Source organism: Typopeltis vanoorti, chromosome 4 (genome assembly GCF_054136105.1).
Source record: "Typopeltis vanoorti isolate ZY-2024b chromosome 4, IOZ_Tvanoo_1.0, whole genome shotgun sequence".
NCBI lineage: Eukaryota > Metazoa > Arthropoda > Arachnida > Uropygi > Thelyphonidae > Typopeltis > Typopeltis vanoorti.
This window is the reverse complement of record NC_143552.1, coordinates 169,921,112-169,948,468: the sequence shown is the minus strand read 5'-3', so window position 1 is coordinate 169,948,468 and position 27,357 is coordinate 169,921,112. Positions and strand designations below refer to the sequence as shown.

At 35.6% G+C, this 27,357-nt stretch overlaps 1 protein-coding gene across 1 annotated transcript in view; it reads right to left on the bottom strand.

Moving 5' to 3' along the window:
- Positions 1 to 27,357, bottom strand: part of LOC150107841 (tektin-1-like) — an 81,507-nt gene that overhangs the window by 42,987 nt on the left and 11,163 nt on the right. The window contains exons 2-3 of the mRNA XM_090391588.1: positions 14,533 to 14,698; positions 836 to 964 (exon numbers count right to left, since the gene is read on the bottom strand). Coding sequence (XP_090247714.1) covers positions 836 to 964; positions 14,533 to 14,698 — 295 coding nt within the window. The remainder of the gene's footprint in view (positions 1 to 835; positions 965 to 14,532; positions 14,699 to 27,357) is intronic.

Genomic DNA, 27,357 nt, shown 5'->3' with positions numbered 1-27,357 from the left:
AACTCCAGAGATCAATATATTTTTTAAGCATAATAACTAAAAAAATGAAATTCAAATATCAACACACAAAACATAAATCCTGCTTTTAAAGGACTATCTCCAGTCAGAAATAAAATCATGTCTGAAAATAAAATTTTAGAATTAACAGCCTAAAATACCTCGGATGCGCTATATCATATACAGAAGAGGATAACATTGATATTAAAATTTCAAACTTCCTAAAGATAACAGAGATGATCATTAATATTTTCCAACCTAAACATGTTCAAAATACGAGAAAAAGAGTTTATAAAGTTTTGGCAAGACCCTCTCTACTGTATGAACTGAATTATGGACCATAAAAATTGCAGAAGAAACAAGAACATAAACTGGAAAAATGAAACTCCTACGAAGGACAGATGGCGATAATCTCTGAGACAAAATGAAAATAAGCACATAAATACGTCAAGAACTAGAAACAGACTCAGTATTGGACAAAATATGCGAAAACCAAAAAAAAAAAAAAAAATGGATTGCACATGTCGAAAAAATGCACAATTTCAAGACCATCCAGAAAGATACTTCAATTGCCCTGTTGGAGGACATAGAACAGGCCACTGAGCCTAAATTCCTGAAAGAATTATAATGATAAGGTGGAGGAGGAGAAAGATGTTGCATAAAAACTTGTTTCTTTTAACCTTATAATAAAGGCTCTCAGGAAACACAAATCATTAACAATATTAAAAACACAAAATTGTACATGCATCAAAAAATAAAAAATAAAATAAAATAAAAAATGATACATGAAAATTTAAGATATCAATATATATATCAAACTTTCATCACTGCATCATACCTCAGTTGTTCATTGACATCCGCTATTGTTTTCGTTAATAAAAACTGGATATCCTTAATTAAGGAAACTTCTTTTTCCAGTTCTCTTTGTGGCCGGTCGTTAGCATTGTCAGTGCTCTGTCTTTTCTCCCTGTAACATAACAGTATAAAGTTAACATGAATGTTAGTCAACAATTTTACGAATATACAAAATCTGTTTTAAACTTTAATTGAGTTCAAGAGCAGTATACCATTGTGTGCTTGCCAATGTATTTGTCATATCCATGACTTTGATATTAACATAAATTGCGAATAATTTATATAAAAAAAGATATTGATTTCCCCAACCAAAGCTGACTGGCAACGGGGAGAAGTGAAATGGCCCTTCAGTCATAACTTGAACTTAAATGCAGTCAGGTGTATTTAATCGTGTTATTTTTATTGAAATCGTTAGGTTTTCTTATTTGTTTGTTTGTTTAATAGCATGCAAATAGTATTGTGCTGCTGCACTCAGCATAAGAAATATTTCTTCCAGTTTAATATAACAAAAAGCCTGTACAGCTTAGTGGATGTGGCGTTTGCACACCACAGTGCTTGACCGCACGAAGGAAGACTTGTTTTCGAATGTAGTAGGCGACTAGAGGAAATTTTTCTAAGCCTTTTTTTTGACCGGTTCTCGAGTTGGGTTTTTGTCCCGTAAACTCAGGAAAATCGACCGTAGAACCCACATTATTTCAGACATTGAAATATATTGTTAGGGTTAGGGATCACGAGATGGCCACACTTGTTGAGCTGTCTCTCTTCATTGCGTGACATTTAATTGGTGATAACCTTGGGCCAGATATCTCTGATTGGGTACTAGTAGAGATTGAACTGCCTACTGAATCTCCAAAAGTTAGATAGGGCTAAAACGGCCCCGCCTACTCCCTGTATATACGGGAATAAAAAGGCATTAGATGTTTTTTTATTAAATTGTTCGCGTTTTTACTGTTTAATACGTTGTTTATTATTTTTTTATCTTCTGCATTTGGGTTTATTATGTATTCTGAAATTCTATGCACATTCCCTGTTGCTATTAGTTTTCTCAAATGAACTGAAGAAACTGATTTTGTTTTTTATATTTTTATTTATGATGATTATTTAAGATTGTTCTAAAGAACAGAGGTGGATGGAATTACGGAATCTGATGAGAAGTTAATTCGGTGTGTTTGGAGCTGGACAGCGTATGGATGTTGACCAGTGGCTGATGTAGTTCTTACATGGTTACAAGAGAGTAGAGAAATGGTTGCAGCTAATTCAGAGGAACTCATTAAAATACCCATGGAAAAGACACAGCGTTGAAACAGAGCAGCTACGATAAAGTGGCTGAAGAAAGTCTGTGAGGGTAGGGTCATCCATTAAGTGTGCTACCCTCTTCTGAATATCATCAAGAATTTTTAGGGCGATCTTGGATGCTCCACCCCGAATGTTGGAACAGTATTCCAAAGTTGGTTGGATCTTTGAGGTATAAAGTGTCAGGAATTGAGAGGAAAAGAAGTAATGTTTAGAACGGAAAAGAATACCAAGCCTTTTATAAACTAGGAGGCTATGTGATATATTTGTGCCAGGATAAACTGGCTGTAACAGTCAACCCAGAAGAGAAGGCGATCTTGAAAGGAAACTTGAACATTATCAAAAGTAAGAGAAGAGGGGATAGGGTTTTTCTTGTGTGTAATAAGGCAGTTTTGAGAGGTTTTTTGGCATTGACCTTTACTAAGTTGTCTTTCTCCCATTTGAGGATGTTGAGGAGATCAGTGTTTAAGTCATTGGTTATGGAAGATCATGAGGTATCTATCATTAGAGTGCTACAGGATTTCTTGAATGAGGAAGAGGAATTAAAAGTACTGCCATTGGCGAAGTTGTGAATAGGATTTGAAGCCAGAGAGAGAGAACGTCGTTGATGTAAAGGAGGAAGAGCGTGGGTGAGAGTGCTGTACCCAAAAATGCTCCAGCAGTCATGGAAAAATCTGATGAGAGGCAGCTATCCACCATGATACACAATGAACGACCAGTGAGGAGTCTATAAGATGGTACTTGTTCAAGAGGCTTCGATCATAATCTAATGCTTAGAAATATCAGGAGCAATGAAATAGGCTTCCCTTAAGATGGCATGTGTTCAAGAGGTGAGAGATCAGCAGGGAGATCAGTTGTAGAAGGAATGGCAGAATCCATATTGGTGATCGCTAATTAAACGTTACGTCTTCAGATAATGAAGAATCTGCTTGTTGGAAACCTTCTCCGTCACGTTTGAAAGTAGTGAAGTGAGAACAATGGGTCAATAGTTAGATGTCTTTTTCTCCCTTTTTTGGTACAGGCTGGATATGGACTTGTTTCCATGCTGTTGGGTAGATGCTAGTAGAATATTAAAGTTTATATAGACGTTACAGGATGGGTGTCAATTCTGGAGTACGTTTTAAGCACACCCAGAGGAATGTCATCTGGACCAGGAGCTTTATTAGTATGAAAATTGATGAGGGTTTTTCTGATGTTCTTTCGGTGAAAATTTAGAGGAGGCATGCAGTGATTCCTTTCTTAGAAAATTTAATTGCCCTGTTAAGTTCTTTCATTGTAAAAGGTTTGGAGGAAATATTTATTTCTTTCCATATTCCCTCTAAAGTGGGAATATGTATTCGAGCTGGATTTATAGGTTTACCACTTTCGAGAAGTTTGTGTGCTATTTGATTTGCTGAGACATTAGAAGATGTTGAAGTTTTGCTTCGGTCATTGCTGAGGCGTCTAAGTAGCCACCAAGCTTTTTGACTACTGCTTCCCATATCTATTTCATTCATTAACTTTATCCACTGTTCACTTTTTTCTTCTGCTATTGATGTAATAACCTTGTCCGCTTGCTATAGTTTCGTTACTAAAAGAATTTCTTTCAAATAAATTGCAGTATTCTGTCATTTGAGCAGTTATCTCGGGAGTTAATCACTAGAAATTGTTAATTCTACATTTTCTTGGGATGGCTTCTTGGGAGCATATCTGAATGGCTTCAATAAATTGGCCATAGGCCTCAGGAAATGGGTTAATATTCTTGATTTTCTCATTTCACAGGTTAGAAAATTTTTTCCAGTTTGTCTTTTTAAAAGTATATCTTCGTCTAAAGCGAACAGGTTGTAGTCAGATTCCTACAAACTGCTCGTAGTTGACAATTATAGGTTGATGTTGTGAATTTGGAATAAGCACACAAACAGCTTTTACGCAATGATGGGCTACCCTCTCACTCACAAAGATTAGATCTGGTTTATAGCCCCTCTTCCATCTTCTGCTATAAAAGGAAGGAGGATGTTTCCTATTTTGTATAAGAGATAGCCTATATCCCAGACACTACTGTGGCTATTAAAGTCACCAATAAAGAAAGACACTTTCTGTTTGTTAAGATTGACAGGTTTAAAGGAGAAAGCTACATTTGGGGGATTGTAAATGGAAGATATGGCAGAATTACTGAATTCTACAGCGATTATATCTATGTCATCCTCTTCTGTAATAGATGTTGCGAAGATTATGAAGGTCTGGTCTAATGAAAATGGCACTACCATATTTACTATGGGTATATTCCACTGCCAATTTCATTTCTGGAGTTTACAGACGTTGTTGATTTATATTTCTGTGTGTTTCCTGTATACACAGTATGTCACAATTTAGTTACTGACAACGTTTTTGCAAGAGTTCTTTATGTATTGATATACCTCTCTATTACTAGAAATGATCGTCATTTTGGTATCTGATAAAATCTTGTCCCGTTTTCCAAGAGGTCATTTTAAATAGATTAGATTAAAAGCTCTAGTTCCTTCTGGAGCAGAAGGATCACTAGGTGTTAGCACCGTTGACCAGGGGACTCCAGAATGCATAAATCACACATTCTACTAGGAGGCTCCTTTCATGCTCCCCAATTGGTGTCGTGATAAATATTGACTAACTGAAGTTGCTAGACGTCCAGTGAGTACCTTACGTGTTGCTATCAGGCAAGTTATTATTATTATATAGAGGGTGCTTTAGCAGCAAGCGGTAGCAAGCACGCTATTTCGATGCTCCCATATTTTAAGTTGTAAAGTAGATCTTTTCTTGTGAATTAAAATTTAAAGTACATCAGTGAATTCCGTTCTTCAATACGAACATATTGACGTAAAAACTGTAAGTATCGGTTAAGTAATAAGTAAAATATAAGTATTCAGAGTTCGAAGTATACATTGGTCAACTACGCGAGAAGAGAACAAAGGAAGTCGCCATATTAGAAATTACAGCAAGATCGCCAAACAAGAAGTATGAAGTGCTACAAATGCCAAGAAGACTTAACGGGGGAAGAAAATCACGTAACATGTAGGAACTGCCAGAGAAACATGCATTTTCTATGTTCAGGATTATCTGAGGCTACTTGGCAGCAAAAATCAAACAAGAATCGTGATGAGTGGAAGTGTCCCCATTGCAGAGACAACAAAGGAATGTCGCCTTCGACCGCAAGCGGAAAACAGCACATGCAGAAAACAACCGCAGGCAGTAAATAGCTATCAACAACAGAGGGAATTAAAAACAAAGAAAACAACAACGGAAACCCAGGTGAGCCAACTTTAAATGCATTACTTGAAAATAGATTACAAAACCTAAAAGACTGTTTAATCGATTTCGTTGGAGAAATATTTAAAAAACATGCCGCGCAAATTACAGAAAAATTCAACCAATATGAGGAATTTATTATATTTAATAATAACTCGGTAGAAGGTGTATTTCAGACCGTTAGAGAAATTAAAAACTGCGTTAAAGAGCTAACGGAAAGACAGCATAATTTAATTAAACAGACAAGGGAACTATGGCAAGAACTAAACTCTTTAAAGCAACAGTACGAACTCTCAAACCAACAGCAGCACAAAAACGATCTCCTCATAAATGGTCTCCCAGAAATAGCTACAGAACATCTAAGAGACACCGTAATACAACTAAGCCAAAAAATTGGCTCTCCCATTGAATCAAGAGACATCCAATCAGTGCATCGGTTACCACAAAAAAGGAAAAGATAAAATAATACCCGTCCTTCTCCCGTCGTAGTGCGACTCATCAACTGCCCAACAAAAACTACACTTATAAAAGCTAGCAGGATTAAAAAACCAGTAGTCAAGGATCTGAAAGGAGACCACGACAACACCCCAATATACTTGTCCGAATATCTAACGCCATACTATCAGAAAATATTCTACCAAGCAAGGAAAGTAAAAACAGAAAACAATTACCAGTTTATATGGATAAGAGACAGCAAAATATTCCTAAGAAAGACACAAGACGCAAAACCAATCGAAATAAAATCCGTAGACGACCTCAACAGGCTGCCACATTCAGAGGAATATTGACAACTCGTAAAGAAGGAACAGCACATCAACCAACATGAATACAGACCATCAAGCAGACGTAATCACCCCGGAACATGATAATTGCCACATTCTGAAATCAATAACGGAATAGAAACAAGTGACAATTCCCAAAAGAGGACTATCTATTCTCCACATCAACATCAGAAGCATTCAAAAATACTGGCTGACCCTGCAAGCTTATCTGAAGGAAGATATAGACGAAATAGACATTTTAATACTGACTGAAGTAACTACGACAAACGAAGAGGCATCCCAAATGCCACACTTCCAACAACACAAACACTGCATACAAACAAAACGAGGCGGTGGTATAATAATATTTACCAAACATAAACTAGAAGTAACAGAAATAAATCATAAATTAGAATACACAGAAAACATATGCATCGAAAATAAAAACATCAAACAAGAAAACTCCCTGATATTAAACGCAATATACAGACCACCCAACTTAAGCACCACAAAATTCTTAGAAGAAGTAAACAGATGGCTTTCAACCACGGAAGTAGGTACCTCAGAAAACATGATATTAATAGGAGACATTAATATAAACATTAGGAACATAAATAACAACACAGAACAATACCTAGACCTATTATCGGCATATAACATAACCCCATCCATACAGTCGTATACTGAAGTAACTACGACAAACTACGAAAAGAAGAGATAGTCGGAAACACAACAACCTCAACCTGCATTGATCATATAACTATAAGGGCCCCTCCAAACAGCCACACAGTAGCCGTCATAACATGCAAACTGGCAGACCATTATTTCATAGCATTACAGTTACACACTGAACCAGAACCCATAAAAATCACTGAGACTACAAAACAGTATTATAGCATTGTAAACGAAACAATAGTAAACGATGAAATCAGAAAAACAGACTGGATGCAGATAGCATCTTTAGACTCTGCTGAAGCTGTATATAATAATCTTAAACTTGCATTTAACAAACTATATAACAAAGCATTAACAAAAATAAAAATACGCCCCCAAATGAAACAAAATCCATGGATAACAGACAATATACTAACAGACATACAAAGAAAAGATGCCCTATGGAAACAACTTAAGAAATCGCCGAACAATATCGCTTTAAAAGCTGAATACAAAAGAAAACGGAATCTCCTAACAACACAGATTAGAATGGCAAAAAGAAACTATTACAGCAACAAATTAACAACAGCTCAGAATGACATAAAGGAAACCTGGCACCTGATTAATGAAATGCTTGACAATATACACAGAACCACTGCCACAGAAACAATAAAACACAGCTTTGCTGCGACCCCAAATCCCTCAGACAGTTGGCAAACAACTTTAATCAGAATTTAGTGAACTCTGTCCAAAAGCTACAAGAAACAACCTTTCCTCACACAAACGAACATTCTCCACTAGGTCCACGAGCAACCAAGTCGATGTGGTTCCCCACAGTAACAAAAGAAGAACTATCATTGGCAATTCAACAAATTAACCAAAAGACATCAAGAAACACTCAACCAACCTACTTCCAGTTATACAAAAACTTTTAAATAAAATCTTCGAAACGGGACACATACCTGAAACACTGAAGACTGCATTAATTACACCCATACACAAACAGGGAAAAAGAAACATTATAAGTAATTACACACCCATCGCCACGCTGTCTGTAATCAACCAAATCATGAAGCGCATCGTGCATCAGAAATTCTCCACATACGTCGAAAAATTTTAAATCATACCCAAAACACAGTATGGCTTTCAAAAAAATAAAGGAACAGCAACTCCTGGAAGATTTCACAGATCTAATAAACGCTGCATTAGATAAAAACAGAATAACATTAGTGGTATTCATTGACCTAACAAAAGCATTTGACACACTAACACACAAAACCTTGTTAACGAAACTAACCCATATCGGAATTGGAGGTCGTCTACTCCAGTGGTTTAAAGCACATCACACGTATAGGATCAGCATACAGTAAAAAGTGTAACCAGTGGAGTACCGCAAGGAGCTGTCCTATCTCCCATTCTATTTAACATATACACACACGACATAAGCCAACTCCCCCTAAAAAGTAGAATCTTCCAGTACGCAGATGACACGGCCATAGTATCCATTCACAACAATGCAAATATCGCTTACAAAAATATGCAACACACATCAATCAAATCACTAACTGGTTAACTGAAAACGGCATATATATAAACTCTGGAAAAACAAACCTAATGATACTCAAAAAACCCCAAACTCTGCCCATAGAAACTAAATATCTCACTATCCGACATTCATCCTCCTATACACAAAGCGCAGACCCTAAAATCACAACCATCACACCGATGTAAACAACACGCTATCTTGGACTTCACTTCGATGCTGATCAAAGTTGGAATAGCCATACAAACTACTTACATACCAAGCTTAGGATAATATCAAGCAAACTATACAGATTAAAAGACATTGCCCCAACCCACATAAAAATACTAATCTATAAAGCATTATGTGAAAACATTTTAAGATATGAAATCACATCATATGCATTCTGTGCAGACTACAGACCTAACAGGCTACAATGGTTGCAAGATAAAATGGTAAAACTGATATTCTGGGAACAACCCACTCTTATGCAGGAAGCACGGACAAAACACAAAATATTTAGGGTGAAACATTTATGCCACTACACAGTCATGTTAAAACATAACTACAGCCCAACATATAGAGTAACCAGAACAACATATCAAATAACAAGACCACAGTCAACAAACTACATAACATATAAGTACAACAATCAAAACGGCAAAGCCACCCGGAACTTCTACGTACCTGACATGATAAACAAACTGCCGTTCGACAACAAACCTAGGAACATACAGAGAGCTGAAACAGGCGCTATATAAATATTATAGCGAGAATGAAAATTCGAGCAATTCCTGTTTCTCTCCCCCCCCACAAACCTATGACAAAGCCCCTCTCAAAAAAAACATCACTACAAGAACACAAAGAAACAAATATGCCATGTCTAAATCCAACCCTATCTGCACAAAAAAAAAAAGAAATAGTTAAACTGTAATAGCAGTTGAAGTCTTCCAAGCATGTACAAACAAACAGTAAAATCAACACCTAGCTTGTGACCAGTATAGGAACATAACCAAGAAACCACCACCATCTATCATCTATTATCTTCCTTAGATAAGCTCTGCTAAGCTTCGAGGAAGAAAATTATTAACTTGCAAGTATCTGTTATTCACAGTTGTAATGTGTTATAAATATTATATATATATATATAATTATTATTACAGCATCTATGTATGCAATTTATCTGACACATAAAAAAATAATAAATAAATAAAATAAATAAATAAATTATTATTATTATTATTATTATTATTATTATTATTATTATTATTATTATTATTATTATTATTATTATTATTATTATTATTATTATTATTATTATTGTGAATATTCTATATTCAAAAATTCTGTATAATCTTTATTGTAAATATTAGAAGAACATGTGCTGTAAATACATAATAAAAAAGCAAAAAGTATTTTTTAAAATTTTAATTGAAATCCAATGTAGAAAATATAGCACTTTGTGCTGAATTCTGTAAAATTATAAGTTGCAATGTCACTCAAGATGTTTATTGTATGTGTAAATATTTTAACAGATCAATTAAAAAAATTATTATTATTATTATTATTATTATTATTACGGGCGACTCCAGGGAGTCCTTAGACTCATCGAAGGAGGCCCTAAACATCACGTCCACACAACTATACGACATTCTCACAGTATCTATCATACCTTGCCTTGAACTCACTTACTGTCATAGCACCCACAACAGACTCTGACAGTTTATTCCACTCATTTACCACTCTAAAAGTAAAGAACCCAGCTGTAACACCCCTGCTAACCACACTCTTTCCGAGCTTCCATAGGTGTCCCCTAGTTCTCCCACCACCAGTCCTGATCTCAAAAATATCCTCTGAATTAATCCTATAGAATCCTTTAGCAATTTGAATGTCTCAATCATATCTCTCCTTTTCCGCCTATCAACTAATTTCTGCAACCCACAAATCTTCAACCTGTTCTCATATGGTTCATTCCATAGACCTGCTATCATCTTAGTCACTCGCCTCTGGATCCTCTCCACCTCCTCCCCATCAAGTTATTGGGTGATAATTACTCCGAACAGTTCCTTTTTCATTGTTTTTCAAATCAGACCTGTCCTTTTGGTTGTTATCCACTCTTCAATTGAGCCTGTTTGTCATAGGTTGTTAAATTGTTGAGTAAACCGAGCACGAGCACAGAACAATTATTTGAGCCAAAATCCATGCAGTTTATCTTTGCCTGGTGCACTCCAGTTCTTCAATTTCTTTCCTTGCCTTTCGATCATGTCTGTGGTTATGAGAAGGTATATATATATATATATATAATGATAAGCCTTTTTATGTCACGTTGGTATGTTACGTCTGTATGTCGCCTTTTTTGAAACGTTTTGAAACCCAGGGGCTACCCTGAGTGTCGAGTCTTCAAAATTCGAGTAATCAGAATTCAAGGAAAACCGGCTTATCAGTCCGGAACATGGGGGGTTGGGCGCCATAGGCATTAGGAGGGCGTAGTCCCTCTAGTATATATATATTTTCAAAGTTTTCATATATATATATATTTTCAAAGTTGTACCGCTTTACTAGACTGCCCTTGATCTTTTCTTGCTTAAGTTTTCCTTCTTTTAAATTCTTTAAATTGCAAACATCTACTCATGTTCATTTACTTTTGCTTCTGAACGTAATTTCCATTTTGAGGTTCCTAATTTTGCTTTATTTATCTGCCTTATTGTATAAGTAAGTTCTCTTGTAACTACCACTGCAACACTGTACATTAGCTGATTTGTTTCTCCGAGTGTTTTTGTAATAATTGTTTCTATTACCAAGTTGATGTTGTTCAATATTGCAGCTAGGTCTTGTCTTCGGCTTTTTTTCAATGTCCGTAGTAGCTGTCTTTCTCTAGCATTTAGCATTTATTCTACAATCATACGTCTCAGTTCTTGTTATGTATCATTTAAATTGTTCTGCTGCTTATTATTTGAATTACGTGAATTCAAAAATTTATTTGAAGTGTTTCCTCCATATGGTCTTGAAGTGCCTCGAGTTCTTGCTCGGATTCCATACCAATCTGTTTTTGCAGTTCTTAAAATTCAACATCACCGAAAGCTTATAATAAATCTTTATTGATCCATTAATCGCTGCCCAATGACTTTTGCATCAGCAAATTTCTGATTCCAAATTTCCTACATTCGCTTTTGGTATCCTCTTGACGCTAGATTTGATTCGTTATAACTTGCATAATCATCTTTTTTTTTCAAATAAAGTCGATTTCTTTCGTTTTAATTTTTCTTTTCTTCCAGTTGCATTTCAGTTTTTTGTTGTGGTTGCTCAGTAAAAGAGTTTGAGCCCTGTAGCCCATTTGTTGCCCGATTCCCAGGAGCTATGGCACAAAACACCGTCCTTGTTGACCTGGGCAACGACCGATCCGGCGTGGATAACTTCTTTCTTCTATTCACCATTTAAAATAGGGGGGGGGGGATGAGGCGCACTTAATTTTGTTCCTCTGCTAAGGCATGTCTAGCTTTGGTATCCGTAGAGCGCGCAAGCCCCTCCACGACGACAAGGTAGTGTTTCATGGAGGGGATTACATTATTGTTGTTGTTATTATTATTGTTGTTATTATTATTATTATTATTGTTATTAGCAACAGCAGCAGCAGTAATAGTAGTAGTGGTATGTATGAATGTATGAAAGAGAATAGAACCCTATTGGCAATAATGGAAGTGAAGCAAAAAAGTGAAGAGAGAAAAAAACAAAGAACTGAGAAAACAAGTATGCAGTCGTTCCAGACATTGGATAAGAAGTCGCCCTTGCTCTACTACGGGGCATGAAGACAGATGCTTAGTTATAATAGCAAAACGTAATCGACGCACCATAGCAGGATCAGTTTTTAAGTCGGCTCCATTCAAGCACAGATTCGCCGATATCTCGATATTCGCCTATAAGCCCGAAGCCCTGTAGCCTGCGTCCCTTTATCCACTGCTTATCGTAGAGTACCTTTACAGGTGTTGTGTCCATAAAAATTGGACATGATAGCAATGACCTAATGTACTCTTTACAGATGAAAGTCATTTTAGTCATTCTTCCGATTCTACACGACACTTGTGATGTGAAAGTGATTCAGCTTACCATCGCGAGAATTTCTTTAAAGGGATAGATACGGCGGTGCTGTGGTCATGGTGTGGAGCAACATTATGCTTAATGTTGAAAATTTATTTATCACTAGGTTAGACTATAATAGATTTAGTTTAATCCTTTATCCCAGTGAGAGCAAACAAAGTTTGCGCCTGATTTCCTGGTAGCTTGCTCCACCTTTGCCACGAGTTGCCTTGGTGTTGCACTACTTACTGGATAAGATAGTACAACACTATATTTAGTCCTGAAGATATTTTCAGGCGCAAACTTTGTTTGCTCTCACTGGGATAAAGGATTAAACTAAATCTATTATAGTCTAACCTAGTGATAAATAAATTTTCAACATCTTTCTCTAAATCCAGAGTAATAATTCTTAAAAAAGGTGATAAACCTTTTGGCAACTCCCATAGGCACAGATGACTTGCTACTGCTTCTGCCTGGTATCTCCAGCTCTGGGCCTGGCTCCCACTGAAGAGACCTCAATAAAGGTCGAAACTAGTCTGGGTAGATGGCCAATCCCTTTAATGCATAACAGTATACATATCCACATAGGAAATGTGTTTTGCATTATGGGAGATACTGGGTTAGAAGTGCCTGGTAGCTTGCTCCACCTTTGCCACGAGTTGCCTTGGTGTTACACTACTTACTGGATAAGATAGTACAACACTATATTTAGTCCTGAAGATATTTTCAGGCGCAAACTTTGTTTGCTCTCACTGGGATAAAGGATTAAACTAAATCTATTATAGTCTAACCTAGTGATAAATAAATTTTCAACATCTTTCTCTAAATCCAGAGTAATAATTCTTAAAAAAGGTGATAAACCTTTTGGCAACTCCCATAGGCACAGATGACTTGCTACTGCTTCTGCCTGGTATCTCCAGCTCTGGGCCTGGCTCCCACTGAAGAGACCTCAATAAAGGTCGAAACTAGTCTGGGTAGATGGCCAATCCCTTTAATGCATAACAGTATACATATCCACATAGGAAATGTGTTTTGCATTATGGGAGATACTGGGTTAGAAGTGCCTGGTAGCTTGCTCCACCTTTGCCACGAGTTGCCTTGGTGTTGCACTACTTACTGGATAAGATAGTACAACACTATATTTAGTCCTGAAGATATTTTCAGGCGCAAACTTTGTTTGCTCTCACTGGGATAAAGGATTAAACTAAATCTATTATATTATGCTTAATGGATGCACAGAGCTACAAGTGCTGGATAAAAGGAGCTATATCCTGTGAACGACATTGCAATGAAGTTTTCAGATGTTCGATTGTTCTCCTGCTGCTGTAGACGAAGAACTCATTTTTATGGATGACATGCCACATCACATTACACAAACAGTGGAGACGCTGTTTGCTCCACTGTTTGTGTACGATGTGATGTGACCGAGGATATTAATCGAATCGAGTGGCCAGCATGGGATTGTGATCTGGCCAGCATTGTGGCCAGATCACAATCCCACAGAACATATTTGGGACAATAGGTGGATGCATTTCTGCTCGAAATCCCCCTCCAGAAAACAAATAAGCCTTATCCTTGCTTTGAAGGAGAAGCGGGCTACTTTGCCTCAAGAACTCCTGAATCACTTGGTGGTAATCATGGTGCAACGCTGTGAGGGCTGCATCCCCGGTCGGGGTGTCCATATTCCATACTGAAATGTCTTTCCGCATAGTTTCTGAAAAAAAATTGTACATTAATTCCTTAATTACGTACATTATCACGAAATTTGTAACTTTTTCCAGAAAGGTATTGCAATTTAATTTGTACGAAATGTCTAACACATTTTTTGTCTAATATAATTTATTGGTATGCTGGCAATACATTTATGCCCACATTTGGCTGTAGGCATGAAAATGTTTTTACATACAGATAAAAATGTGTTTCGTCCTTAGCTTTTGGACAGCAGTGTATTTTATCATTATCGTATCACTTCTTCAAGTTGGTGTGGTCGGCTATGCGAAATAATCTTCCCTTCCCACTAAATATACAAATGAACTGCACTTAATTTAGAATTGAACTTATAGAGGAGAGTTTTGCAGTACCATTTTAAAATTCAATGAATAAATAAATAAGTACCTGAAAATTAAGCATTGCTGAGTCGCCAACAGTGGTGGTTTAGATGATGCAAAAGCTGCTTCCAGACGATCTCTGTATTGAAGTAGTTGGTTAATGTCATCTTGAAGAATTCCTATTTTATTATCTATCTCATTTCGCCAAAACTCAACGTCCCTGAGTCTGTGGTCTGAAAATTTTTTTTAAAAAAAGAAACGTCTACATTACTTAGAAGGACAAAATTTTGTAATTTCGTCTTTTGACTGTTCGCTTAATAAAAGCAACAAAAAAAAAACCTATATATATATATATATATATATATGTATATTTTTTTTCCCACTAAGGCTATTTTTGAAAATTGAAAGAATCATGATCTTATACGTGTAGATGTGCTAGAAATGCCATTTCACATACCTTTAAACTTCAGTACATTCCAAGAACTTAATATCTTCTTCTTCTTCTTCATGTAGCTTCCTCAGTGAGAGGGTGCAGCACCATGTCCTTCTAGTTCTCTCTGTTGGTGGCTTTCCTTTTTGCTTCTGCATAGCCATGTGATCTTGTCCATGATCTTATATCTTCAAGCCATGTCCTTCGTTTTTTGCCACTTGATCCTTTTCCGATAATTTTTCCTTCTAAAACTGTTAGTATCCTCTGTCCTGCTGAACCTCTCAGTATATGTCCTGCTAATCTCATCTTTCTCTGGATCATAAAGATCTCTGTGTTCTCATTCTTTGTAGGACATTTGTATTTGCCACATGTTCGGTCCATGAAATTTTCAGAACTCTCTTATAGCGCCACATTTCAAAGGCCATTATCTGTTGCCTTACTCTCTCTTCTTGAATGTTCAGGTCTCACTTCCATATGTGAAAATTGGCCACACTATTCTTATCATTCTTTTCTTTGTCTCGATACTTGCAGAATTTCTGAGAAGATCTTCATTTTTCCTGAATGCATCTTTAGCTATGGCTGTTCTTATTTTTATTTCTTTATCTTGCTTTTCATCTGCAGTAAAGTAGGTGCCTAAATATTTGTATTCTGTTGTATGTTCAATTTTCATATTGTTTATGAATATTTCTGGCTCGGATCTGCTTTCTTTTGAGATATTCATAAATTTGGTCTTTTTTTTGCGTTTATATCTAATCCAAATTCTTTACCTTCTTCAATTATTAGCTGCAGTAATTTGATTAATTTCTTTCTGTTTTCTGCTATTAGAATGTTATCATCAGCATATCTAAGATTGTTGTATTTTATACCATTGATACTAATTTCTATTTTTTTGCTTTTCAATCTTTTTCATCAGTCTCTCTATAGATTTGATGAAAGGATACAATCTTCTCTAACTCCTCTTTCTATTTTCACTACAGAAATCTCATCGTTAAACAGCTGTATTTTCTCTTTGGTGCAAATCATTTTTATAATGATTTACACCAAATATATGATCTTCTATGTCTAATTTATTTAATATAGTGAAGGTTTTATTATGTTTTACCCGTTCAAAAGCCTTCTGAAAGTCTATGAAGCATATGTAAATATTCCAATTTCTTTCAAGTGATCTTTTTATTAGTATTTTTAGTTCCAGGATAATATTAATGGTTCCTATTCCTCTTCTGAAGTCTTTCTGTTGTTCACTCAATTCCCCGCTTAAAGATCTTTCAATTTGTTGGTTAACAATGGTTAAAATAATTTTAGATGCATGGGATATTAGGCTCATAATTTTGTAATCCTCGCAATTTTGTGCATTATTTTTCTTTGGAATTGGTATGCAGATAGATGTTGTAAAAATTTCAGGTAATTGTATTGATTTATAGATGTCCTGAATGGATTCCACTAAATAGTTGTCATTATTGCCAGTCAAAGCTTTCAGCAGCTCAGCCGGAATATTATCACACCCCAAGGGATTTATTATTAGGAAGATTCTTAATTGCGTGTTCTACTTCCTTTCTTGTGGGTAGAGTGGTATCTGTTGTTACGTTTAACATAAGGTGTCGTGAATCATCTAACATGTTACCATTATCATCATCATGGAGATCTGATAAGTACTCCACCCATCTTCCATCTTTTCCTTATCAATGAGTATGTTTCCATCTTTGTCCTTGATGTTATTAGACTGTGTACGTTTTGTTTTTCCATTAAGTTCTTTCACTTTCAGGAATGCTTTTCGGGTTTTCTTCCTATTTTGTAATTCTTCTATCTCAGTGCACTGCCTATTTATTCAGTTTTCTTTCAATCTTTTACATAACTGTCTGATTCTTTTATCCAATGTTTTATATCTTAAACTTTCTTCTTCATTTGCTCCTCGGTTTTTTCTTTCTTTCTTCTTGTTTATTGATGTGGTTTTCACCAGATGTTATGATGGCTGCTTGTAGTTTATTCTACTGAGAGGGTTCATTTTCGTTTTACAACAGACAGCAGTTCTGAAATATTTTCATGAAATTTTGATTTCACTTTCGGATGGATTTTGTACCATTTGCAGATCCAATTTAGGGGTTGACGTCTTTCAAATTTTATTGTTTTCAGGCGAATATTCCTCTTCATTAAGACCAGTCTATGATCAGATCCACAGTCAGCACTTGGCATCACCTTTGAGTTCCGTATTCCACTGAAGTAACGTTTACTGACTACAGTATAGTCTAATTGATTTTTATATAGTTTTAATATAGAACTTAATATAGTTTTTTTTTAACTTGACCTAGTATAAAAGACCTCGTTTACTCTGAGATCAGATATGGTAGGTTAAAAGCAAATACCTTTAAGCAATCACCTTTGAGTTCCGTATTCCATTGAAGTAACGTTTACTGACTACAATATAGTCTAATTGATTTTTATATAGTTTTAATATAGAATTTAATGTAGTTTTTTTTTCTAACTTGACCTAGTATAAAAAGACCTCTTTTACTCTGAGATCAGATATGGTAGGTTAAAAGCAAACACTAATCTTGAGCAGAAATTAGAACACGAAATTAGAAAAATAATGCTTCTTACGTCATTTAACTTTTATAAACTCAACCATATAAAATAGCTACATCCTTTATTTTCTTTAACGGTTTCATAACTGACTTCCAGGAAACATGAAACCTTTCATGTTTCATGTTTTCTTGCTGTTAACCTCAATTGTTATATAATGTTATATACCGAAGAAATAAGAATAATCTATCTTGTTTTTTGCCATGTTTTCCTGTCAGTTTGCCTGTTTTTCCGAAAGTAAAATCCGAGCTCAAGGGATGAAACCTCTCCTCGAGTTTAAATGCAAGGTTTATAAATGTTCGTTGCGTCGTAGATGGGATTTTGACCCAGCACATTTCATGCTGTAGGTGTGTGTTTCTTCCACCTGTGTCACAATTTCCTTGAGACACACTTAATGCGTTTACTTGTTACATTCGAAAGGGGAGTCAGACTTACGAGCTCTGCCTCTTCATATTGGTTTTCACAACAGCCATGTTTGAAGGTATACATGAAGAGAGCTTTCAGCACCCAATAGTGGAAGATGCAGTGCATGTCTGTTCATTACGATCTATATGATAATGTATGACGTGAAAAGCGCCTCCGTAGCTCATTTGGAAGAACGATGGTACATTGCGGCATTCGATGAGTTCGATGGTCGTCGTGATGAGAGGAATATTTAGATGAGGTTTTTCAATCGAAGGCGAGTTAGCTGATCTCATACGGAGGTAGTAGGGTTTTTAATCACGGACAGTGGCGGCTCGTGGCTTAAAATCGTAGGGGTGCTGAAACTTCCGAAATATACATACACGCTATAAGTACAGTGTATACGTGTTTGGATAAAACATGAAAATTATGGTAAAAAAAAAAAAAAAATTAAACATGAAAAAATATTGTTTATTATCGATAAAATTATACAGTTTGGTAGAATTCAAAATTACTTAAAAATAAAATCCATTATCATAACCCCAATAATGTTCTAAAATAAAAACTATAACAAATATTATATCTTTAATTGTAATGTCCAAATATTTAAAGAGTCGGAGTAAACACAATAAGCACTACGAACACCCGACTACTGGCGCAAACTGCATATAAACAACAGTGGAACTACGCGACGGACAGTGTCGCATTGCGCTAATAGCTCGCATCTCACTATGATGTGCATATGCTTGCGAGCGTTGCAATATGACACTGTGATAAACACAGTGCTACTAGCGTCCTTCGCCCCCCTAAGTGCTACAAGATGGATTTTTATCATTTTTTATACAAAATAAGAGAACTGTATAGGATTGTTGATGATAAAATTAAATATTACAAGCAAATATGAATAATTAATAAATATATTTATATATCGAGAAAAATTAGGGGTGCTGTAGTTCCATAGAGCCCATGCACGAGCCTCCCCTGATCACGGAAATTCTGATTTGTTATCCGGCATACAATCAAATCGGCCATCAGAACATACGCAATTTATAGTCAAAAATAGTTTTGTTGGTCGTGGTAATGGTAGTTGTGTGTAGTGGAGAATTTAGCAATAGGGTAGACTGTGAGATGTGTGTGTAGCTGAGTGGAGTACAGTTCCCTCCCGTGATGCGTCCTTGGATCCTTGAAAGTGTCAGATAATAATAAATTAACATACAGAAAACAGCTCTAAGGGGAAAAGAGACCCTTCACTATACTGTAGACTTATATGCTATCCTTTTATATCTCTCCTTTAAATTTGTGCTTAGAGAATGAAAAGTGCTACGGTATTCACTACATATGACTAGACCAGTATGAACATGAGGTGTGACATCTCTAACTCTATTGTACTATACCATAGTGGAGATGCCACAACTGATACTCATTTTAGTCTAGTCTAGTCATACGTAGTGAATACCGTAGCACTTTTCATTCTCTAAGCATAAATTGAAACGAGAGATATAAAAGGATAGCATTTCTGCAAAATGAAAGGAACAACTCTTAGTTGGGAATGCGTGGGATTCGAATTCTTTCTTTCTCACAACCGATGATCTTTAACTCACAAAGGTGACTACTTTGAAGCGTCAAAAAGAAGATCAAAAGCTGTTTCCCAGAAATAATATCATCCAATGATAATACTACACTTCGTGTTTCTATCAATATTCGCAAGAGAAAAATCCACCTTCATCGACTCCAGATTCATTAGGAAAATACAATCTCTCTCTCTCTCTCTCTCTCTCTCTCTCTCTCTCTCTCTCTCTTTCTCTCTCTCTCTCTCTCTCTCTCTCTCTCTCTTGCAATTATTCGATAGTTGAATAGGTGGTCATCACTTTTTTTTTTTTAGTTGAATGTTAGGGTAATCATTCTAGTCTAGTCAAGCGTAGATATTCATGTGTTTGATTATTTTACTCTTGCTTCTGCAAGAGAAGTGTGATCATGCACTTCCGAATGGAATAACCTTAAGACCCTCTTACCAATTTATTTTTAATGATAATCCCAACCACGGTAGGTTGAAAACCTGTAACATACTCCTACGGAAGGTGAGCTTTAGATAGTTCGGCAATACCATTCCATTATTAGAAATTAATAATTTGTGAATTTATTATATCTAATAAATACACCTCTTAGTGAGATGTGCTTTACATTATGGAAAATACTAAGAATAGTGATCAGAGCATTATCCACCTTTACAATGAGTTTCCCTGGTGTTGCACCATCTTAAGACTTGAACTACGCTCAGGTGCAAACTTATCTGGTTGCTTACTTGGGATTAGGAGTAAAATAACCAAGTTTATAAAATTACTTGGTAATCCTAATATATATATATATATATATATATATATATATATATATATATATATATATATTATGTAGAATTGAATGACTGGAACCGAGATTTAAGTAAAAAGGTTTTAATATAAAAACACTACTAGTTTCGTCCTGTAACAGCCTTCATCAGGTGACATTAAAAGAAAGAAAAAAGAAAAACACTAAACACTGAAGGTTAAAAGACTATGAACAACATAGAGAGTCTCTATACATAATTGACACTATATCGTTGCGGTTGTATTTAAAGCTGTTCTTTCGTTTGTTGCATTGTTGGGAGAGTGCGTGTTTGCAGCATCACGTGAACGCCAGTACATGATTACAGCTGAATGACTATCTGGAAGGTTGTAGCTCAAGTTATTATTTAGATGAACAGGATTGAAGATGATTTCTCTAGATTCCACCATTTTCTCTCTAGTTCATCATTGCAACGGACGAGGATAGTAGATTTTTCCCAGCAGACTTTGTTACTTTGGTTTTCATCATTAGGATTAGCCGAGAAAAGGATATGACTTGGAAAGACTTTTATTGGGATTATATTGATCAAGTGCATATAATAAACAACTAAGTTATACCAACTAGTTTTACCAGCTAAGTCTGTTGCCATCTTCAGGGTACATAACTGATGTACGGCACTAAAAAGTAAAAAACTGTTACAAACTATAATCATCCGATTCCAATTATATTAAACAAAGAACAGAGCGTGTACAATACATTCATAGAGCGTGGATGATATCACTTGTTGTTATTTAGGAACGTTCTGTAGTTGGCACTATAATTCAGTTCTGGCGAGTTGAAGGATCGGATAAGGGTCTTCCAGATCACGAGCAGGATTAGTCCTTGGTTCCTGTTAAGGTTTTGTAAACAGCGGGCAACTGTTGTGGCCTCCTTAAAAATTCGGGAGCGGAAGTCCTCCTCCATGTAAGGAATTGTGCTTCTATCCCACTCTATGGTATGGTTCGTTCTTGAGAAATGAAAAGTTAACCCCGATTTTTCTTCTCTGTTATTATTGACGTCACCTATGTGTTCTTTTTGCCTAATTTCATGGCTCCTTGAAGTCTGGCCAATGTAATTCAAGCCTCACGAGCATGATATGTTATAAACTCCAGCATATTTGGAGAAAGGATGGCTATCTTTTGGAGATCTTAAGAATTTTCTAATCGTTTCTGTGGGTTTAAAGGCAACTCTTATTTTATGTGGTCTAAGGCGTCTAGCAATCTTATTGGAAAGTGTCCCTAAGTATGGAATGACGATGGTAGAAATATAGAAAAGGCAGTCTCGTCGTTATCGGAACCCATAGCTAATGATATTAGATTAAAACGTAGTATCATCCTCTCATCTTCCAGAACTCCTAACAAAAACATCACTACTCTGGAAAAAAAAAAGAACATTGTATAGTTTGAAGAAAAAGAAAGACATTATCATATTGAAGGCAGATAAGGGAAATTCAACAGTGATTTTAAACACCAGTGATTGCGAAGATATGATTAACAGCTTATTGTCGGATACATCAACCTACCGTGTCCTAGTCACAGACCCAACACTAAAGAACCACAATGATACCAACGATTTAATACGTCATATGGAGAACTGTCTATAGACTTAAAACGAAGATTGAAATCCATGCATCCACTAACACCAAGATTATATGGCGCTCTTAAGGTACACAAAAATGGAATACCACTACGCTCGATTGTGGATGGAATCAATTCGCAACTTATCTGTTATCTAAATACCTGGCAGGCCTCCTCAAACCTCACATCCATAATTCGGACACTTATATACAAGAAATTCGCAACATTTCGTTGGGAAATTGAACAACATCTTTATCTCCAATACGGATTTACTCGCCAGCCTGGATGTTATATCTCTATTCACTAACATCCCTGTGGAGGAAGTCATCAACATTTTAGGAAGTTTGCTCCCACAAGACATTACTTCTGTTCCGTTATTGTTTAACATCAAACTTTTTCTTACGGAATAAAACCATATATCAACAATTGACTGGTCTTGCAATTGGTAGTGTTGGATCCCACTTCTTCTGAATCTATACTTTGGATCCGACATGGTTACTATTACGATGTTCTTAACTAATTGATAAGTTGTAAGTTGATTTCTAACTCAAATATAAAGAAAATTTATATTTAAAGACTGCACCACTTTATATTTGAATTAGTTCAAGAATTGAAGAAAAACCAACTTTCAACTACTCTTCCTTTATACGTTGTTATTATATATACTGGCCAAGTATATTTGACTTTTTTAATTCATCCGCTTTGGTTCGAATATTTTATGAATGGTGCAGTAAAAGAGATTCAGGCAAAACACAACTTTAGATTAACAAAAACAAACATTTAATTTAGAATTACAATTTACACTTAAGTTCAAATCACTAAGTAAGATATTATAAACATTTTAGCTCTCACAATATTCAATTAACTACTTGGTAAAGCTCAAAGTCACAAAGTTCCTCAGTAACCGATTGCACAAATATCTCACAGTTTCTTAAGTTCCAAATACAATAAAAATTCAGTAACACTTCTTCTGAAGCAAACACTTTTAAATCTACACTTCAGCTAATCTCCGCAATAGTTACTGTTAATATAAGGAAATTCTAGGATGAAACTCACACACTTCTCTGTATAGAATTATTAAAGGTTGGATATTCTTACCGATAATCTTTTTTCTTCATCTACTTATACATATACACTTTTTATAACTGTAAACACTTAAACAGTATACGGCACTCATTAAATAAATCTTCTAAACAATAATTGAATTAATCATCGGTCACTATACATAAACAAACGTTCTTGCATGAAGTACGGATTTACTTGCCAGCCTGGCGAGTAAATATTGATCACTCATGAATTAAGGCAATACATAATAATTCCTTAACTTGAAGTTTTATGTGCACAGCTGTTCATTCTTCCTGCATTCATTTAATTCTTTAGGCAATATATTTCTAAGCACAGCTAACAGTAACCTTCAATTTTACAGCCTCTATTATTCTCTAGTTACTCGATGCTTTATTTCAAGATTCCGTGTGTCCTTGACAGGTCGGCCCTGAAATTATATCTCAATTCAAGTATCGCTAGTCTACTTAATAGTCTCTCAGATGTTTTCCATAGCTATAATTGTTATTCTACAACTTATTAGCTAACTGCTTCTCGACTAGTAGACTTTATTAGCTGCTTTAGTGACTTGCCGACTCGCTATTATTGCACTGTGATTCCCGAATGCCGAATGCTCCGATTCCAACCTAATGCCAATCCTCTCCTTTCTCTCTTTCTCTCTCTTAATTCCTCTATAATTTCAGCGTTCATCGCTTATATATATCCTTTCTTCCCGACTAAATTGTTCTCCTGATTTCTTTCTAAAACTTTTCAATAAACCTTCTCTTCACGTGGTGTTCCAACTCGCGCTTGCTTATTTACATACGTCTCCATGACAACAAAACAAAACATAATAAATAATAGAAAGTAGGACAGTAAATCCCTTTATGTTTTTATAGCCGGGTACGAAACTCGGATCGATATCCATTGAAATCCATAGAGTTTCATGCCGAAAAAACTATCGGCGAAGCCCAAGTGTAAATGATCACTTGGGTAGTACAACACCAGGGCAACTCCATGCAAAGGTGGAGCAAGCTCCATCACTAACTTTAATATTCTCTCATAATGTAAAACCCAGCTCCTAAGAGATGTATATATTGTTTTACATTATGAGAAGAGGTCACTACCCAGACCGGCTTCAACCTTTTTTGAGGTCTCATCAGTGAGTAGGTAGACCTGGAATATCAAGGTTTTAAGTGAACACGAACTTACATACCTCTGCTATAGAATTGCCAAAGTGGTGTACTTCTATATTAATTGTTAATTACTAATTTAATAATAAATTATTAAATTTATTATTAAATAAATGCTTCACCTTTGCATGGAGTTGCCATGGTGTTGTACTACCCAAGTGATCATTTACACTTGGGCTTCGCCGATAGTTTTTTCGGCATGAAACTCTATGGATTTCGATCCGAGTTTCGTACCCAGCTATAAAAACATAAAGGGATTTACTATCCCCCTTTCTATTAACAAAATAGCCGTTTGGCTTATTAAAACATAATAAAATTGAGCTATTGCATAACGTTAAATTTCTACAAACAGGAGTAAATAGAGAATACTTACATTTCAATTAATGTGCAGTTAAAATATCAAATACAAATTCTTATAATATTAACATAGTAATAAATAAAATAGCTTAATAATATTTAATACAGTCTTTTCATTATTAATACATATATCTTTGATTAAATAATTAGATATTAGACAAAATTACAGTAGTTATATGAATATTAAATTGTAAAATAAGTTGTTTACATTAAATAATATTTACAAGTCTAGCCTTTGTGATGGAAGATCTTGTTGGATTCTGAAGCAAATAATAATTACTCCAATCTCTATATATTCAGAATCCAGCAGTAGCCCCTCTCTCCATCTTGTGCTGATCTCTTTATGGAGGATTTTGAAAGTAAAATCTTAACTCAAACAGACCCTAAACCCACAGTATGGTGGAGATATGGCCGATATCTTTATCGTTTGGAACCACACAAAAAAGGACCTGTTCGACTTTCTTAACAAAATCAACTCTCTACACCACATAATCAAATTCACTCTAGAACTTGAAGAAGATAACCAATTATCATTTCTGGACACTTTAATTAAGAAGATTCCGAATGGTAGTATCAACCTCTCAGTTTACCGTAAAACTACCAATACAGGACGTTATTTACATTTCTCTTCCTCACACCACATTTCTCAGAAACTTAGTATTGTACACATGTTGAAGAACCATGCCTCTCTCCTTACAACAGATCAACAAGACCTCCAGGAAGAACTATCCCTGATATCCACCAACCTTACCATGAATAGATTTCCTCGAAGACTCGTCCACAAGATACTTTTCTCTGAACCCTGACAAAGACAACAATATGATGTGCGTTATATTTATACCATCGTCATTCCATACTTAGGGACACTTTCCAATAAGATTGCTAGACGCCTTAGACCACATAAAATAAGAGTGGCCTTTAAACCCACAGAAACGATTAGAAAATTCTTAAGATCTCCAAAAGATAGCCATCCTTTCTCCAAATATGCTGGAGTTTATAACATACCATGCTCGTGCGGCTTGAATTACATCGGCCAAACTTCAAGGAGCCTTGAAATTAGGCAAAAAGAACACATAGGTGACGTCAATAATAACAGAGAAGAAAAATCGGGGTTAGCTTTTCATTTCTCAAGAACGAACCATACCATAGAGTGGGATGGAAGCACAATTCCTTACATGAAGGAGGACTTCAGCTCCCGAATTTTTAAGGAGGCAACAACAGTTGCCCGCTGTATACAAAAACCTTAACAGGAACCAAGGACTAATCTTGCTCATGATCTGGAAGACCCTTATCAGATCCTTCAACTCGCCAGAACGGAATTATAGTGCCAACTATAAAACGTTCCTAAATAACAACAAGTGATATCATCCACGCTCTATGAATGTATTGTACGCGCTCTGTTCTTTGTTTAATATAATTGGAATCGGTTGATTATAGTTTGTAACAGTTTTTTACTTTTTATTGCCGTACATCAGTTATGTACCGTGAAGATGCCAACAGACTTAGATGGTGAAACTAGTTGATATAACTTAATTGTTTATTATATGCACTTGATCAATATAATCCCAATAAAAGTCTTTCCAGTGATTTTTGTTCAAGAAAATTAAACGTTTTTTTAACAAGGATATGACTTGATAATGCACTGGCTCGCTGTCTCTTGTAAGTAATGTCGCTCAAGTGTTCTTCCATACGCAATTCCACAGATTTGTCTGTTTGCCCAAAATAAGGAATATCACAATCACACAATATTTTATATACACCAGGGTATTTGAGTTGATGATGACAAGGTTTTGCGTGGCTTATTAAGAAACGGATCGTTGGAAGTGGAGTGAACAAGGTTCTGATATTGTATTTTCTTAGAACGTTTACTAATTTATGTGAAACTGTACTTATGTAAGCAATAGATAGATTGCCTTTGAATCTATTTGTTTCTTCTGAGTGATGTCTAGGAGGATTAAGAAGGAATTTTTCAATGATTCTCTTGGAATATCCATTAACTTCGAAAGAAGTTTTCAGATGGTTTATTTCTATAAGAAGTTCATTTGGGTCATCCAGAAGAGAACGGGCTCTATGTCCCAAGGCGGAAATTATTCCAAGCTTATGAGGAGGTAGATGATGGGACTGACTATGCAGATATCTGTTGGTGTGTGTGGGCTTCCTATATATCGATATTTTGAGTTTACCAGAAGTGCGAGTCAGTTTGACAAGAAAAGGCAAGGAATTATCCGTTTCAAGCTCGGCAGTAAACTTAATACTTTGATGTCAGCTATTGAGATGTTCGAGGAAAACCATAAGGGATTCATGTCCATGGCTCGAAATAATGAAGACATCATCTACATAGCGTTTCCAAACTTTAGGTGTTAAAATAAAGGAAGAAATTATAAAAAAATAAAGGTGAAAATTATCAAATCATATCCTTTTCTTGGCTAATCCTAATGATGAAAACCAAAGTAACAAAGTCTGCTGGGAAAAATCTACTAACATCTTCCGTTGCAATGAGGAACTAGAGAGAAAAATCGCTTAATCTAGAGAAATCATCTTCAATCCTGTTCATCTAAATAATAACTTGAGCTACAACCTCCCAGATAGTCATTCAACTGTAATCATGTGATTCTGCAAGCACGCACTCTCCCGACAATGGAACAAACGAAAGAACAGCTTTAAATACAACTACAACGTTTTCATGCTAATTATGTATAGAGACTCTTTATGTTGTTCATAGTCTTTTAACCTTCAGTGTTTAGTGTTTTTTCTTTTTTCTTTCTTTTATAATGTCACCTGATGAAGGCTGTTTCAGGCCGAAACTAGTAGTGTTTTTATATTAAAACCTTTTTACTTAAATCTCTGTTCTAATCATTCAATTCTTCATAAAAATATGTATGGTAACCGAGTTAATGATCATTCTTTAATCTATAACCATCATGACGAGTCTTCTATTATTAATAATAAACGAA